The sequence below is a fragment of the Pipistrellus kuhlii genome, unplaced genomic scaffold, assembly GCF_014108245.1.
Source record: "Pipistrellus kuhlii isolate mPipKuh1 unplaced genomic scaffold, mPipKuh1.p scaffold_m20_p_9, whole genome shotgun sequence".
Classification (NCBI taxonomy): Eukaryota; Metazoa; Chordata; class Mammalia; order Chiroptera; family Vespertilionidae; genus Pipistrellus; species Pipistrellus kuhlii.
This window is the reverse complement of record NW_023425595.1, coordinates 35,732,251-35,751,074: the sequence shown is the minus strand read 5'-3', so window position 1 is coordinate 35,751,074 and position 18,824 is coordinate 35,732,251. Positions and strand designations below refer to the sequence as shown.

Here is an 18,824-nt window from a genome sequence, read left to right as displayed (position 1 = left end):
TCACCAATAAGAAAATTGAAGCTTGCTGAGTTACTCAAAATAATAGCAGCTTAAATGTATATTTTATAGCTGCAATGAGGTTCCATTGAGTTACATCAAAAAAAAAAAAAAAAAAAAAAAAGAGAGAAAGAGAGAGAAGTGGCCGAAACTGGTTTGGCTCAGTGGATAGAGCGCTGGCCTGCGGACTGAAAGGTCCCAGGTTCGATTCCGGTCAAGGGCATGTACCTTAGTGTGGGCACATCCCCGGTAGGGGGTGTGCAGAAGGCAGCTGATCGATGTTTCTCTCTCATTGACGTTTCTAATTCTCTATCCCTCTCCCTTTCTCTCTGTGGAAAATCAATAAAATATATATATATTTTAAAAAAATGCATATATTTAAAGTGCACATTTGATTAATATATTCATATGTATCCATTAAACCAACAACACACTCAAGATAATAAATATATCCACCACCACTAAAAGCAGAGTTTGCATTTTTTATAATGTTGTATAAATGAAATAATACAGCATATCTGCTTCATTATATATGTTTTTCCACTTGGCATAACTATTTTGAAATTCATCCATGTAGTTATATATATATCAATACTTCAGTTCCTTTTATTTCTAAGTAGTATTCCGCTATATAGATATATCACGACTTGTTTATCAGTCCAAATATTGGTGGACATTGGTGTTCTCAGTCTTCTTTGCCATACAAAGCATCTATTGTATTACCATTCATAAATAAGTCTTTTTATGGACTTACGCTTTCATTTCTCTTGGGTAAAAAGATAGAGAGGAATGGCAGGTAAATGCTCAACTTTCTAAGACTGCTAAACTGCTTTCCTAAATGACTGTGTTTTCCTAAGTGATTTTACATTACCACCAGCAGTGTAGTTTTAATTTGCATTTCTTTAACAGCTAATGTCATTGAACATCCTTTCATTGTGTCTGCCAACCATCTAACTTATTTGATAGTTTGCTGACCTTTGTCCATTTAAAAAATTGTTGTTTGCCATATTATTGCTTTGTAAGAGTTCTTTACATATTCTAAATGTAAATCTTTGGTTGGATATAAATTTTGCATATATTTTCTCCAACTATGTGATTTGCCCTTCATTTTCTTAACAGTGCCTTTTGAAGAACAAAAGTTTGTAATTTTGATGAAGTTTAATTTATCAATATTTTCATTACAGTTTGCATTCTTTGTGTCCTATTTAATAATTCTTTGCTTAAGCAAGCCTGCAAACACTTCTGCTCTATTTTCTTCTAAAAGTGTTTTAATTTTAATTTTTACATTTAGGAATTTGATTCATTTCTAGTAAATTTTTGTAATGGTGTGAGCTTAAGTTAATTTTAAAATTAAGACTATTAAACTGTTCAGCATAATTTGAAAAGATTACCTTTTCCTCACAGAAAAACCTTAGATGCTTATTTAAAACTAGGTCACTATAAATCATAGGTCTATCTTTGGATATTCCATTGATTCATATTTCATTTTTACCAGTAATATCACATTGTCTTAATGTGGCACAGTGCAAAACAAGTAGTGTAAATCCTTTAACTTTACTGTTCTTTTTCAAAAATGTTTTGACTATTCTAGATTCTAGAATCTATTCTAGATTCCTATATATTGATAAATTTCAGAATCAGTTTCTCATTTTTTACTATATAATTTTTAAAAGGTTTTAATATTCTTGTACATTATAAACAAAAGGAGGCGATCATATATAGCTTTCCTCAAATTTCTTTTAAAAAATATATTTTATTGATTTTTTACAGAAAGGAAGGGGAAGGGATAGAGAATTAGAAACATCGGATAAGAGAGACATCGATCAGCTGCCTCCTGCACACCACCTCCTGGGGATGTGTTCACAACCAAGGTACATGTTCTTGACTGGAATTGAAGCTGGGACCCTTCAGTCCGCAGGCCGATGCTCTATCCACTGAGCAAAACAGATTAGGGCTCCTCAAATTTCTTTTATTTTGAGACTCTTGTATTCACATGGTGCCTATTAACAACTGGCTTAAAGAACTAGTATTCCTTGTAATTATACCATAATGAATGTTGGATTATATAGTTTTCATTCAATATCACTGTTGGAATTGGGTTTTATGTATTGTTTCAATTTAGGCTATAGTTTTATTGCCTGAATGTACTCTAATCATAGTGTGATGATCCAAACTACTTACCATGTAACAATATAAATTGATCGAAGTACTAATGTGAAGACCAACATTCCATACATGACCTAAATAAGAAAAGAAAAAATGATGTTACTAAAATCATTATTCTTTGGCAAGAAAGTATATTTTGCCTACAAAACTAGTCCTCCTAATTAAATGTAAACATTTATTATCTTTTATTACATTTTAAAGAACAGAATTTTTAAGAATATATAATTATATAATTAAGAGTCATGATAACCTTTGAGGAAAACTTAAGAGTCTGTGAATAACAAGCATCATAAGTTCTGTGACCATTTTAGTTATGTTATGTGCGATTTTTAAAAAAAATATATTTTATTGATTTTTTACAGAGAGGAAGGGAGAGGGATAGAGAGCTAGAAACGTCGATGAGAGAGAAACATCGACCAGCTGCCTCCTGCACACCCCCCACCGGCGATGTGCCCGCAACCAATGTACATGCCCTTGACCACAATCAAACCTGGGACCTTTCAGTCCACAGACCAACGCTCTACCACTGAGCCAAACCGGTTTTGGCTGTTATGTGTAATTTTAAATATATGCCAAAACCTGAACAGATGCTATAATTTTGTCTCACATTCTCTAGATCCTTCCCTTCCCTTTAGTTTTACTTTCAATAACTGATTCTACTTCCCAGGTTGCTGGCTCAGTCTCCAGTAGGAGGCGCAAAGGACGTTTCTCTCACATCAGTTTTTTTCTCTCTCCCCCTCCCATCCTCTCTCTAAAATCAATTAAAAAAAATAGAAAAAAAATTGGTCAGATTACTTAACCTCTAACCCTACTATCTCACCTACAAAATGAAGATGATAATATCTATACAGGTTTGTTGATATTTTTATGATAATAGGTAAGTCAGTCCATATAAAGTATAAAAAAGAATATATAATACTTAGTACATAAGAGATAGTAAAAAATGTCAGCTTCTTTTCTAAGTGTGCTTACACAGTTTATTTACATCTCTAATTTATAATTAAGTGACATAATGGAATATAATAAAATTTAAATAAATCTGCTTAAGTTCCTGTGTAGAACATCCACTTTGGCAGGAAGAATTTAAGTAATAGTACTTTCTGAGACACTATATGAGATCTCACTGAGATATTAAGTAACGATTTGTTAATTAGCTGCTTAGAGAGGGTTAACTAACTTCTTAAATGTTCTTTTAATCTATTCTCATATACACTTTTTCTTATTTCCTTATTAAAGATATATTGGTGTATAAGTGAATGTGGTGGCTATGTGATTTGTGTATTTTACATCTTTGCAAGGCTATCAAATTAAATAAAAGCATTTGGCTCTCTTTTTAGAGATGTTTGGATCACCTTAGCAAGACCGTCATACTGGTTGAGGCAAATATTTTTAAAGTGTTTATTAGCTCCTTCTCTCTAACAGTATCTCCACTATTTATCTCTCTAGGCCCAACTCAAATATCTCCTTTCAGAAGCTTTCTGTGATTATTACAGGCAAAATTTTACTCATGTCATCTTATATCTCAATATGTACTTTTAGTATCACACTATTGTTTATTGCCTTATGCTTTTAACTTATTTTTATATTATCCTTGTGAAAAAATACTTCTTTTTCTGAACATTTTCAGATAAAGAAATTGAAGTATATAGGCATATCAGAAATTTGTCCATGGATAATAAAGTGGCAAGAAATCAGAGTGATAAGAAATCAAGATTCCAAACTCTCAAGCCAGAGCTCCTTTAGATTGGACAATGTTGCTTTTCCCTCCTTTTCCATTATTTTTAAGATGGGCGGGAGTAGGGAGGCTCCTGGAGAAGGTGGGACCAGCCAGAGGAGACTAGAGGGACCGAGGGCAGGGCTTGAAGCGGCCAGAGAAGGCCAAGGGATTGGGAGCTGGGCCAGGCACATTGGGGCTCTGTGTAGAGAGTTTCGGGTGTCAAGGCAGGGCTGCAGATGGGTGGGCGGGGCTGCGCGATTTCATGCACTGGGCTCCTAGTAATACATATTAGGAGGAAAATATTCAAGGACTTTTCACTATCTTTTCTAGAAAATAATGTCATAAAAAGACTTTATTTATGTATGTGTATAAGGCTTCCTGTTTTTCTCCTTATATAAGCAGTGTTGCACCTGCATTACTGAATACCAACAGCCAGATGGGCCTCAGCATTGACTGTTCCAGGTAGATTCCTGTTAGCTACAGCTGGCTATTGTAGGCACTTGAGTTTGCAACCTATGTATCTGCATATTATTTATCAGAAAAGGAAAACACAAAGCAGGCAAGTATTGTTAATCAATTAAATGTGTACTAATTTTTAAGAATTACCTGATGGAATACAGGCTCCTTTACCTGAAGGTAAATCTGCAAAATATCAAAACATATGTGAATAAAATGCATGATGAAGGGGAGAATAAAACTTATTATAACAATTCTGCAAATTCCAAACCTCTCCTGCTTCCCTAGTCTTGCTACTCAGAACTGACTCTAGCCATATAAAACCAATCAGATTAAGTGGCAATGCCATAGGAGGGCTAGTCCCTACAGGTGGGTCTCTTCCAGTGGAGCTTTACCATGGCAAACTACATGTTTCAAAATTGTGTGGATGACTCTGGTCTCTTGGCCTCTGAATCGGCATCAAGGAAGGGCAAAGATGCATGGATACTTATAACAGCTGAAGAGGTTATGCCTACAACCCTGTAGCAGATATGTTTTACAGTATAAAGAACATTAGCCTTAGAGGTAGAGACACAAATTAAATTTCAGACTGCCACTTACTTGCTACAGGCTTTGAGTAATTGGCATCATAACCAAAAAACTAATTTTTCCTTATCTTCATAACCAAAAAACTAATTTTTCCTTATCTTCAATCCCTCGTAGGGGGCATGCAAGAGGCAGCCTATCAATATCCTGATCTCACATTGAAGTTTCTCTCTCCCTTTCTAAAGAACTAATAAAATATCTTTTAAAAGGGGCATAAAAACGACTAGCAAAGTAGGAGCTCAAAAAGTGAAAACATTAAAAAAAAATCTCTGCCCCAGCCAGTTTGGTTCAGTGGAAAGAGGATCAGCCCGTGGGCTGAAGGGTCCTGGCTTTGATTCTGAACAAGGGCATATACTTTGGTTGCAGGCTTGATCCCAGCCCTGGTCAGGATGCATGCGGGAGGCAACCAATCCATGTGTCTCTCTCACTTTGATGTTTCTCTCTGTCTCCCACTCCCTGCCTCCTTTCTTCCACTCTGTAAAAATTAATGGAAAAATATCCTTAGGCCCTAACCGGTTTGGCTCAGTGGATAGAGGGTCAGCCTGAAGATTGAAAGGTCCCAGGTTTGATTCCAGTCAAGGGCATGTGCCTTGGTTGTGGGCACATCCCCAATAGGAGGTGTGCAGGAGGCAGCTGATCGATGTTTCTCTCTCATCGATGTTTCTAACTCTCTATCTCTCTCTCTTCCTCTCTGTGAAAAATCAATAAAATATTTTTTTTAAAGGAAAAAAAAGAGAGAAAAATATCCTTAGGTGAGGATTAATTAAAAAAAAAAAAAATTCTTGTGTTTCTGCTTCCCAAAACTTCTAAGTCACTTGCCCAGATGTGTTCCCAGTTACAAAATTCTAGTTTTAGGTTCCATTGTCATATGGGTGGTTAAATCCAGTGCCTATTCAAGATTTAGCTTGCATTTGCTGCATTATAGTACACCTTTAAAATGACATGGTAGAGAGAATAAAAATTAAAATAGTAATCTTGAAATGACTCCCATCACTTACAAGACAAAGTCCAAATTTCAAAGTCTCCCATGATCTCACTCCTGACTGTTGGCTTCACTGCTCTCCTCTTGTCTCGTTTTTATTCTAGGCTCCAGAAAGTACAGTGCTTCCCCAAATGTGCTAGTTTCTTGGTTCTGTATCTTTAAACATGGCTGCTCTTCACTTTGTTCAGAAATCCTCCCTTGCTGGCAAACACTCATCTTCCTAGATTCAGTTCAAACTATACCTTTCTTGAAGCCTTTTTTGAGCAGCCACTCACCTTCCTCTGCACCCTCACAGTCCATGTGCACATGGCTCTATGCCTATGGACAGTATAATGGTCTATTAGAAATGCCTCACCACACCCTTGCCCAAGGGCCTGGCGAACTCCTCCTCATCAGTTAAAACTCAGCTTAAATGCCTTCTCTATGGAGCTTTCCTTGACCCACTCTAGAAATCTTCATTGATACTCCTTCATCTCATCCTGTATGACTAGTTTTTACCTCTGTTATTGTAACTTTATCTTTTGAAGCAATTCTTCATTTACACGTTTGACTTCTGTATTAGCATGTTCTCCTCAAGCAAAGCAACTGCTTCTCAGTCATCTTTATATTTTCTACTGCCTGATAGGATAGGTTTGCAATACAAGTTTGTTGAAATGAGTACATCTTTATACAAAATTCAATTCACTTGAGGAAAAAGGACACTAAGGTAGGCTCAGAAGTGACCAGCTATCTCAACTTATTAGGAAAAGGTTAAAAATAATATTAGGCTCAACAGAGCAGAGCGAATCTCTCTCTCTCTCTCTCTCTCTCTCTCTCTCTCTCTCTCTCTCTCTCTCTCTCTGTCTCTCTCTCAACCAACAGGAGACAATATGTCCATCCATAAGAAGTTCATTTCTCCCCATTTCTACTAAATATTAACCTTTTGATTTTTCCCCATTTTTTAAAACCAGAGTTTTAAAAAGTTGTTTCAATTTTTTGTTGAGAAATAACCCCTGAATGGGAAGCAAAGAAGCAGTAACTGTGAGTTTTCTCTAGAAACATTTCAATTGGAACAGCATGAACCAAACACTGGAAGGAAAATGTGCCAAACTCATAAAAGGCTAGTTCACATGCTCAAGCTGTTAGAAACAAAATATGACTTACTGTGGTTACTATTAAACTGAATAGAACTAAGGTAAAAAGCAGATGGTAGTTTACTGAATTCTTGGTCTTGAAACATTCAAACCTTAAAAAGAGAGAGAAAAAGAAAATTGCTTTAGAGTATATAGCTAGAAAAAGAAACAGAATGCTGTTTGACCACTTATACAATCTTCTGGGTCTAGAGATGCCCATCATGTCTTCCCATCCATACTCTCATCTCAGAGAACTTGGACTGTCTACAGCCTCCAAGAGGTTGGGGGAACAGGAGTAGGCACCTTATTTAAACTGGGCCAATGAGAGGCTCACCCCTGAAAATTTATTGTTTGGAAGCTGGAGTCCGAATCAGTCAAGCGTGGAGAGTCAAAGTATAAAGCCATAGGGATTCCAAGACCGATGCTGACAACAGGGCAGCCAAACTGAATGCTCAACAGATGAGTGAGCAGAGAAGTGGTCTGCAGGGAGGGGAAAATAAAGCAGACATAAAGACTTGAAGCCATGTTGAGAGGAAGGAATGGAGAAAAGAGGGAGGGAGAGAGAGAAGCTGTCCTTCTAGTTTAATGAGGCTCTACCTCCAGATGTTGGGTCCTACATAATTTCCTCATGTCCTTACAATAAATAAATCTCTCGTATCTCACACTAGCTTGAGTAGGTTCCTATATCTTTCAACTAACAATCCAGGAATAACATACTATTATAGAAAATATCACTATATTGCTGAAACCGGTTTGACTCAGTGGATAAAGCATCAGTCTGCAGACTGAAAGATCCCAGGTTCGATTCCAGTCAAGAGCATATAGCTTGGTTGCGGGCACATCCCCAGAGAGGGGTGTGCAAGAGGCAACTGATCGATGTTTCTAACTCTCTATCCCTCTCTCTTCCTCTCTGTAAAAAAATAAATAAAATATATTTAAAAAAAGAAAAGAAAATATCACTATATCATAATCATCTTGTTACTTATCTGTCTCCCAACCAGACTGTGATATCTAGTCACTAGGATAGTATCTGATAGAGGAAATATTTAGTAAGCAAGTATATATAAACAAATATATGGTTATCAGTTTAGTATCCAACCTTTGAACTTATGTTTTAATACAAACAGTAGGAGACTTCTCTCAGTTCACTAATCAATTGGCTGTGGGAACTGGACCCAACTCCTATTTCCTTCTCTGTAAAGGAAAGTGGTGGCACAGATGACTTATAAGATCTCTTTTGTCTTTAAATTCTGGAACTTGATGACTTAGTAAAAGAGCTCATCTGGAAGTATTTTTCTAGATCAGGGCAATTTCTCAGCCTAAGCCTGTTTTTTTTTGTGTTTTTTTTTTGTAAATAAAAATTTACTGGAACATAGTCACATCCATTTGTTTACATATCTCTCATGCTGCAACAGCGAAGTTGAAGGGGTGCAACAGATTATAGGCACACAAAGCCAAAAATAGTTACTGTCTGGCCCTTTACAGAAAAAAAGAATTTTCAGAACTTTTAAAATAATATGTTTTTAAATTGTTCTGAATTTTACATATCGTTAGAAGATATTCTTGAGCTAGCAATGGTGACCATATTGAGAAGAATCAGCCAACCATCATATAAAGGGCTCAGAGGCTCAGAGATGTGTTAAGTGCTGGGAAACAGAACGTATATTTAGAAGGTAAGGTTGAAACAGGCTATAAAGCCAGGATGGGTGGAATAGGAAACTGAGATAGTTAAACAGCAGTTTGCAGCCACCTAGTAAATCCCATATTCCCTAAGTCAAAAACATTTAAGAGCAAATGGTTTGAACTTCTCCTTCTCAACCAGAGGGTCACCAACCTTTTGGACCTCACGAATCACCATTTGTCCTCAGACTACCGGTTGGTGACCACTGGCTTAAATCACGCTACTCAGGGAGACAGCAGAAATCCAATTAGTGCCATTTGCTAACCACACCCAAGGATAGATGAAATTAAGAGAATAAATCTCATTTTGGTACATCATCATAAAACTGATGACTATCCTGTTGAGATCCCCCCTAATTACCCAGCTTTTAAAATACCTCAAAATAAAGGTCCCAGAACATGCTCTTCCTTCCAGGAACATGCCCATTCCTCCCCCACCCCATTCTTTCCCCACGGGCATCCATCTACTAAGTTGTAAGGGACCCTACAAGGCTTGCAACTAGGGCAACTCTAGGCAGTGGCAGTTCATCCTGGGCAAATCCCTTGAACTTGACACCTGGGCACCCTTTTTCTGACTTCTTAGTGAGCCAAAGCAGACCAGCCTCGGCTCATTTCCCAGCCCTTTCTTGTCTCACTGTCCCCAGTTTTAGTAAATGTCCTCTAAAATTCACCTGGACTTGTGTTGTGAAATTTTTCCTGCACAAAGTTAAGAACCCCCACACTACCAGTGAGTCCTAGGCAGACCTGCTTAGGGCCAGGTCCCCTTTCCAGTAGTTCAGTTTCCAACTCTGACACTAACTACAAGACCTTACCTAAGTCACCTAAGCATAAATTCTGCTTTATATCTGTGGACTAACAATGGCTCTACAGAAAGTACGTTCCCAGATGATTTGACCATAAACTCCTAAGCGGTCAGGTCATGGTGGGTAGTAACACCCCAGGCATATAACTTTTTAGTAAAGAGTTTATCTTTGCCTTAAACAAGCCCTGTCTATTGTGTCTGTGTATCTAGGTTAACACGCCTTTGAAATAAGCCTACCCACCTTTAAGAAAGCACATCATCTTAACTATCCCATAATCCATTCCCTGCCTTGCTTTCTCCCACCTTCCTATAACCTTCTTTAGTTCCCTCCTAGTTCCAAATGCATAAAATAAATTTCAAAACTGTAATCCTCTGTAGCATTTGATATCTTGCTTCCTAGCAACTGTCCTCAGTTTTGGCTCAAACTCTTGTAAAAACTTTCTACAGACTTGGACATTTCTTAGGTCAACATATACTTAGACAAGTTACCAAACATCTCTGTGCTTCACTTCATCATCTATAATATAGGGACAATATGCATTTATCTTGTACAAAATAAATAAATATTATATTTATGGCATAATATGTAAAATCTTTACCTAAACATGTATACATTTATAACTCAAGGAAAGGCAAATCATGTAAGTTATGTCAAATTTAAGTAATAGTCTAGCTAAATTGGCTATAGGGTATTGATATCACAAAAGTTAATAAACAACATTATTGTAACTTCCCGGAGATTTTACTCTACATTAAGATCACAAATACTATTATACTTTACACTATTATAATCTCTCAGTAATATTAACTGAGTTAGTTATATAATTTAATTTGCTATGAGGCCAATATGAATTTTAAAATATATGAAATAACTAAATTTTAAATTTAAATACTTACATGCAGTACACAAATATACAACTGCTGTAAATCATTGGGAGTTCATCCAATAGCTATAAGAAACAAAGACAGATAATAGCATGTGAATACTGTAGAGTTGCAATTATTATGCAAATAAAGTAAAATTTCACGATTAAATGGTCACCTTATTATCTCATATCTTTTATTGATTCTTTTATATATTTATCATTATCTAATTTACCCTGAGAATATTTATTTAGTTCTTTTTAAATAAACAAGAGTATCCATTCATCTATCTATCCTAATAGCTAAGTAGAATGCAGGATGTACTGGGCAGCTCAGATCATTTGGTATCACAAACTATATCATCATAATTGCAGGAAAGTATGATATTCACCATCTAGAGGTCTATGGGTCCTATCAGTTTTCTTTTGCATTTCTGCCCTTTTCTATAGCACTTAAGATGGATAAAATGTCCACTAATATACATAAGAAGTATTAATGGTCAGGAAAATTATTTAGTTAATCTAAGTAACCTATGCCTCTGAAAGATAATGTTATTAGCAATAATAATAATAATAATAGCTATTATGTATTAAATTACAAGTGAGACACTAAGCTGAGTGTTATATAGATAGGTTACTGCTAATCTTTAAACTTATCCTAAAACCAATCCTGTATGGACAGTGTTCTGAAGAGAGAAAGCAGACGTGGGAGGACTAGCCAAGAAGTTGCAGCAGTCCATGCTAAGGAAAATTGTTACTTGGATTAAGGTAGCAGAATTGGGAATAGATGTAAGTGAGCAGGATTGAGAAATATTTAGGAAGTAAAATAAACAGGGATTTGTGATTGATTTTATACAAAGCTCACTCTGAGGGAAAAGAAACTGCCAAGGATGACTCCCCAGCGTTTTGCCTAAACACTTCAGATGATGGTAGTACATTTTACTGAAATTGTGAAAACAGAAAGTTACAAGAATAATTTTCAACATGTTGAGTTTAAGGTACTTGTGAGACAGCCAGGTGAAAATACCAATCAGGCAACTATAAATACAAATATGTAGCTGAAAGACTTCAGGTGTTGACTACTTGTTTATTTTTATTTTTTAAAGAACTAAATTAAACTGAGCATATGCTAAAATAGCATGGACTTTAAAATCTGGGCGATATAAATAGAAGTCATTTCAAAACCATAGCTAGCAAAATTATTCCAGAGTGGGGTGGGTTGTGGATCTGAAGATGAGTCACCAGAGGTAGGCAGGGGCCAGATCACAAACCTGTGGTTCAAATTTATGAGCTTGAACTATAAAAAGTGATATGCTGGAAGAGCAAGGACTATATGTATCTCATGCCCAGAACTTATACAAAGCCTAGAAAATATTGCTCAACACATGAAAACAATTAATTTGTTTGTAGCAAGAGTACTTCTGTTCGACTGTGACAAATAAATAGGGAAGGCAGGAATACCAATTTGGGTTGGAGATGATGGATTAAGGTAGTGGTAGAGATAGCCAGAGGTAGCTATATCCAAGAGTTATTATGAAAATTGAATCAAGGGGGTTTAGTGTTTGTAGAGATGAGAAAGTAGAAATTAAAGATGTTACAGGTTTTTGGCTTGGGCTTTTGGTGTAAGATGGTTCCAATCACTGAACTTGGGAACAAAGGAAAAAGAAAGGTAGTATTTATACCTAAAATATCTGTTGTTTACATTATAAAGTCTGAATTAGCTTTCATTATCACCTAATATTTAAGCTATTTTTATTTTCATATTATAAATAAAATTTTAGGTGAGTAAACATTTTACTAACATTTATTTTTTTCTAATATAAAATATATGCTCAATAAGAATACTTGGAAAATGCAGAAAAAATTAAGACATTACAATACTAATTATTGATAATCCCCAAGATTATCAATAACTGTATATTTTAGTTAATGAAAACAAAAAAAGAATGAGTAAATAAATGAAAAAAGTCTGGGAGAAGACTTCTAAAAACTTAAAGCCTTTATACTCCTACCGCCATAAATGTAAGACACAGTGCTAAGACAAAGGAAACAAAATAATAATAAATACAATTGGGACCTACTGTCTTTTTTTTTCTGTATAACTTTAGTCAAGTTACCTCCTTGCTCTTGGACTATTTATCGTTGATAAAATTTATATATTGGTCTAATATTTAAAAATCTCTTCTAATATTAAAATTCGATTATTTAAATTTGAAGGCCATGCTCATTCCTGGTTGCCCCTACCCCTTCTCTAATGTTTTCCTTAATCCCATCCCCAAATGTATTGCTCTTGGCTGGATGCCACAGAATGTGATACATCAATGCTGAAAAAGGAGTAATATTATAGCTTAAAATGTTACTCTTCACAAGGGCACACATAACTTAATAGTACTCAAAGGAATGAATCACTAACAATCTTACCTAAGAATAGACAAACACGTAAATTGTACCTCTGCTACACCCACAGCCAATTAGAGTGAGTATGGAAATTAGAAGGACAAAGATGGTGACTGCTCTAGGCGCAGAGTGGCCGGGCGGGGCGGGGCGGCGGGGGAGCACACATGAAGGGATCTACAGGAGAGGAATGCCACAGTGAAGACTGCAGACTCCAGCTGTGAAGCAGCAAAGACAAAGAAGGCAGACTCTGGCCTGAGCGAAGGCCTGGGTCCTGGGTGCCTGCAGGAGGAAAACTGGTGCTGGAAGCCAAGGGAAGGAAGGCCTATTGCACGAATCTCTTTGTGCAATGGGCCTCTAGGGGATCAATAATAGTGGTTTCAGATGTTCTGACTGGCTAAAGAAAAAGGAAGGAAACTAGTATTTGTTAAACATATTTACCAGATCTTATATTAGCACTTTCACATATGCCAGTCAATTCGTCCTCATAATACTCTTACAGGTAGTATTAGACCTATTAGATAGATGAGAAAACTAAGGCTCAGCAAGATTAAGTGGCATATTATGCTCAAATAGCCAGTAAAGGGGTAGAATCAGAACTGGAACCCAAGTAGCCACCTAGGAATAATAAATCTGAAGAAAATACTATTTAAGCTCTAAATCATTCTTAAGACAGAACTGTCAATATTTGCTTGAGCTTACTTTAGGCAGAGCTGGGCCTCCAATATCTCTATAGCTGCAAGCTAAATTCAGACTGGCAGAATGGTTTACTGATCACAGACCCAGGTAAGTGGCAACATGACATTTCTTACTTCATTTCAACAAATGATGGCTTAAGGTAGCTGAGTCAAATTTATCCTGAAAGGAGACAACACAAGGAGCCAGCAAGAAACATTCAAGATTACTTAATGTTTAGATTAAAGAGATGAAGAAGTCCTTCAATATTGATGATTCTTCCCTCCTTCTCAATCACTGGAAAAATGGTTAGACAAGCATGTAAAGCCACAACTTTGTAGTCCAAAAGGAGAAGAAAATAAGAAATTTGTATAATTTGTCAATGAAATTTTACCAGGGATAGTAACAATATAGCATAGAATCAAAGGTCTCAGGATCAAAGGCCAGCTTGTCTATCCAAATACTTTCTTATCCTGCTAATAACCTTGCCAATAATTAAGTTTATATGCAAATCAAAGTGTGTCTCACCTCTGCTCAAAATCCATTAATGGTTCACAGGGGCTTAGATCTGTCCTTTGGTTAGTTTCTCAAACCACATCTCCTGCCATATATTTCAATGCCTGCCCAAGAGCATGTACTCAATAATTTAACAAATGTTAGCTATTTAGCTATCACCATCCTCACCACATACTCTTATTCCATTACAACCATAATGTACTACTGCCCTGAGATGCCAGCCACACTTTCACATCCCTGTGGGTTCTAGTTTGCCTGGTAAATTCCTATTCATTTTTGACAATGCAATTCAAACATGTGTCTGAGTCATCTTTGTGAAACCCAATCTCTAAACTTTCTACCTTAAATAATTAATTTCTCTTTTCTATTTCCATAGAGCCCTGTTTGTCCCTTTGTCACTTTATTTATTAGCATATTATCTTTACTCCTAGACCCTAGATTCCTTGAGGAAAAAATAGTATCTTTACCTATGCATACCTGTTTCCCAGGTACCAAATACAGAATTTTGAACTGAAGTGTTTGTCCAGCCTATGTTAGGGCCCCTCTGAGGACAGAGGACTCAAGATCTCCAAGGCAGTTTTTGCCATCTACTGGCTTAGACAATTCTTCCCTATGCTGAGAAAAATGTCTCTTTATCTTTAATATCCCTAGGACCACACAGAGTAAGACTAATACTCTTCAACATATCAACCCTTAAGCACTGATTCATAAAACATTTATTCAGTGCAGTGTGGCAGCTCCATGATATAAAGAGGGATGCACCAAGGTCAACCAGAGTCCCTGCTCTTAGGTAACTCACATTCTGATCAAGAAATCAAAGCATAAATATATTTATAAAACATTGATACCAGCAGTAATAGAGAACTGCAGAGTGAAATGGAAGAACATATGGAGGGTGCCTATCCTGCTCTGGGGCCATGGATGGCTTCCTGGAGGGGCTGCCACCTTGCCTAGACTTTAAAGAACAAACAGGAATTGTCCATGGGAGAGAGGGAAATATAACAGGCCCAGACATGAACATATGCATCGAATAGAGAGTCTGGTGTTTAGAGCTGAGTGTGGGTCACTGAGCATGTCTTCTTCCTACTAAATGAAGACATGCAACATAAAATGACATTTCATTCAATCATGGAACTAATATACGACAGTGGTCCCATAAGATTATAATAAAAGATTAAAAATTCCTATCACCTGGTGATATTGCAGCCAAAGTAATGTCTTAATGCATACATTACTCACATGTTTGTGATGATGTTGATGTAAACAAACCCATTGCACTTCCAGTTGTATAAAAGTTTAGCACATACAATTTCAGTGGTAGGCAATACCATCTAGGTTTATATACTAGTAAGTACACTCTATGATGCTTGCATACCAATGAAATTGCCTAATGACACATTTCTCAGACCGAATTCCGATGTTAAGCAGCACATGATTGTATTCCCAGTTCCTTCCCCTCAGGTTTTTAGTTCTTTCACCATTCTGGTGCCTTTCATTTGAACACATACTAGGTTAGTCCTCAGAATTGAATGAATATTCTTGTCACAATCTGATCAACACAAGTAGGCGAGCCTATCCTTCCCCTCACTCAGATGCCTAGTCTTGCCTGACATCTTATCTAAGCACATTCATCCAGTTGTTTCTCCATATACATACATGTATACATACATACATACATACATACATATATATGAGATAAATAAATAGATAAAATGGGCTTTAGCAAAACTGAAAACTTTTTTGCTTCAAAGAATACTATTAAGAAAATAAAAAACCCCAACCAACAGAATGGAAGAAAATATTTGCAAATCATATATTTGATAAGGATCTAATATCAAGAACTGATAAAGAACTTACAATTCAATGAAAATAAGCAAATAACCCTATTAAAAATGAGCAAAGGATCTGAATATTCTCTTAAGAAGATATATGGGTAATCAATAAGCCCATGAAAAGATGCTCAACATCATTAGTCATTAGGGAAATGCAAACCAAAACCACAGTGAGATACCACTTCACACCCATGGATGGATATAATTAAAAGGATGGGAAATAGCAAGGATATGAAGAAATGGCTGGTGGGAATGTAAAAAGGTGCGACCTTTGAAAAACAATCTGGCAGCTCCTCAAAGGTTACGCCCAGGGTTACCAGTGACCCAGCAATTCTACTACTAAGTATACACACAGGAGAATTAAAAACATATATCCATAAAAACCTGTACATGAATGTTCATAGTAACATTATGCATGAAAGCCCCAAAATGGAAATAACACAAATACCCATTAATAGATAAATATTAAAGATAAGCAAAATATGGTACATCCAGACAATGGAATATTATTTGGCCTATCTAAAAGAAGACAGACACAAAAGGTTACTTATTGTATACCTCACTGCAATGAAATATTCAGAATAGGCAAATCCATGGTTGTCAGGGGCTATGTGGAGGGAGTGGTATGGAGTGACTGCTAATGGGTTTTTCTTTGGGGTGATGAAAATGTCCTCAAATCAGATTCTGTTTGAATGTCTTTAACTTTTATAGATCCTTTCCAAGCTATACCATTTTACCATAAATAGGTCATACTTTATTAAAAATAGTTTTAATATTTTATCATGTTTTCCCAGTTAGAAAGTGTTAAGAAATGTTTTTTATGCTTGATAGGTCAGACTAGTGTCTCATAATCTGTATATTCTCCAAGTCAAGCATGGCATATATAGCACACATGACACTTTCTTATAAATATGTGTTATACATTTAATGCAGCTATAATTAATAGTTTATAGACTGTTGTATGTACAAATCCTTCTAGAATTAACAATCTCCAATACAGTAGCCATAGCTTTATTTTATGTGGATATTGAGTACTTAAAAGAAATCTAATCTAAATGAAGATCTACTGCAAGCATGAAATATATATCTGATTTCAGGATGTGAAGCATTTTATTATGACATTTTAATATTAATTACAGGTTGAAGTAATACTTTAGAGATATTGGGTTAAATAAAATATATTAAAATTAATTTCACTTATTTTTAAACTAGTGGTCTGGTGCACAAAATTCATGCACTGCGGTGGGAGGTGTCCATCAGCCCTGTCTGCACCCTCTCCAATCTGGGACCTCTTGGGGAATGTCTGACTGCTGGGGGATGTCCCTGTGAATTTGGGCCTAAATCAGCGGTCAGACATCCCTTTTGCAATCCGGGACGTAGATTCTTAACCGCTCAACTACCTGTCTGCCTGCCCGATCACCCTTAACTACTCTGCCTGCCAGCCTGCTCACCCCAACTGTCCCACCACTGGCTTGCTCACCCCCAAATGTCCTCTCCTGCCGGCCTCATGGTCTCCAGAGGCCCTCCGCAGCCAGATGAGGAATGCTTGCCTCATCGCCAGGGTAAGTGTTCCCTCCTCCAAGGCCATTCCATGCCCGTTGCCCAGAGGCCCTCTGTGGCAGGGATAGAACACTTGCCTCATCACCATGGTGATGAAGCAAGCATTCCACCAGGCCACTCATGCTGTCCACTCTCAGTGGCTGCCCCCCTGGGACTGGGGAATTCGGATGGGGCTGAAAGGAAGGAGCATTTTATTAGGTATGTGATGGGTGTTGCCATCTTGTGGCTATGGGCACTGCCATCTTTGTGATGGATGGTTAATTTGCATATTACCCTTTTATTAGATAGGATGTGGTTCTTATTGATGTGCCCCCTCAAATTTTTTAAGTTACATATGTAGCTGACATTATATTTCTACTGGACAGTGCTGTTCTAGAACTTTCTGAGTTAGTGATGGAGAAAAGACAGGTAAAAAGATTGAGGACTAGATATATGGCCTCCTTAGAGCAAGGAAAGTAAATAAAAATCCTTGCATAGCTCTAAAATCTTGCTAGGAGAGGGACCAGACCATTCAAATGAACTCTGTAAGAGAGAGATATGAGAAAATGCAGCATCTAAGAGAAAACGATATTATTTTGATGAACTGATTGTCTTTTTAAGATTTCTCCGTGGGACTCTAAAATTGTATATACCTATACAGAGGTGGTTAAAAAGTTATAATCTTCAGTTGTCATGAACAACTTATTTGCTTGCCTCTTTACTTCACTTAGTGCATCTAGATAAACTCCAGAGATTACTAATCTCAATTCCCACCCCTTCCCAAGTCTGTTTCAACTATCTTCTAGTAACATACTCTCTTCTCAAATTGGAAGTGTTTCTGGATTAGAAGAAATAAGCATTTAGTCTTTTTGTCATTACTGACCTGCATTTCATATTTCAGAGTCATGTGGAAGCACCAGGATCCCATTCCTACCACTGAAACCAAAACAAACAAACAAAACAATTAGCATTACATTCTTTGGAAGTGGCCAGAATGACTTAAGAAGGCAATAAGACATTTCAAAGCACTCAGTGTGTGTTTTTAAAAATATATTTTTATTGATTTCAGAGGTATCTAAAGAACAAAAGAACAAACAAACAAAATTAAAACGAATTCAGAGACAGAGAGAGTGAACTAGTAGATGCCAGAGGGCAGAGGGTTTGGGGCACTGGGTGAAAGAGGTGAAGGAATTAAGAAATAAAAATTGGTAGTTACAAAACAGTCATAGATATGTGGGGTACAGTATTGGGAGTATAGTCAATAGTTTGCCATCACTATGTGACAGGTGCTGGAAGTATAGGAGGGAGCATTTTATTAGGTATGTGATTGGCCACTATGCTGTACACCTGAAATCAATCTATACTAATAAAAGAGTAAGATGTAAATTGACCATACCTTTGTGATACCCACCAGCCAACCAGGAGTAAGTATGCAAATTAACCACCAAATATGGTGGGTTTATTTGCATATGTATGCACCAAACAGCCGGGGTGGGGCAGGATGCTTG

The 18,824-nt window shown here is 36.7% G+C and overlaps 1 protein-coding gene across 6 annotated transcripts in view; it reads right to left on the bottom strand.

Annotated features, from left to right (window-relative positions):
- The window catches only part of ACER3 (alkaline ceramidase 3), a 71,133-nt gene that overhangs the window by 13,397 nt on the left and 38,912 nt on the right, over window positions 1–18,824 (bottom strand). For 4 of the 6 annotated variants that reach the window (XM_036428557.2, XM_045578038.1, XM_036428555.2 and 1 more), the window contains 5 exons: window positions 18,200–18,252; window positions 10,395–10,447; window positions 7,047–7,128; window positions 4,487–4,522; window positions 2,179–2,237 (listed from right to left, as the gene is read on the bottom strand). In XM_036428557.2, the coding sequence (XP_036284450.1) occupies window positions 2,179–2,237; window positions 4,487–4,522; window positions 7,047–7,128; window positions 10,395–10,447; window positions 18,200–18,252 (283 nt within the window). The remainder of the gene's footprint in view (window positions 1–2,178; window positions 2,238–4,486; window positions 4,523–7,046; window positions 7,129–10,394; window positions 10,448–18,199; window positions 18,253–18,824) is intronic. The other 2 variants (XM_036428556.2, XM_045578040.1) reach the window with 2 other exon arrangements.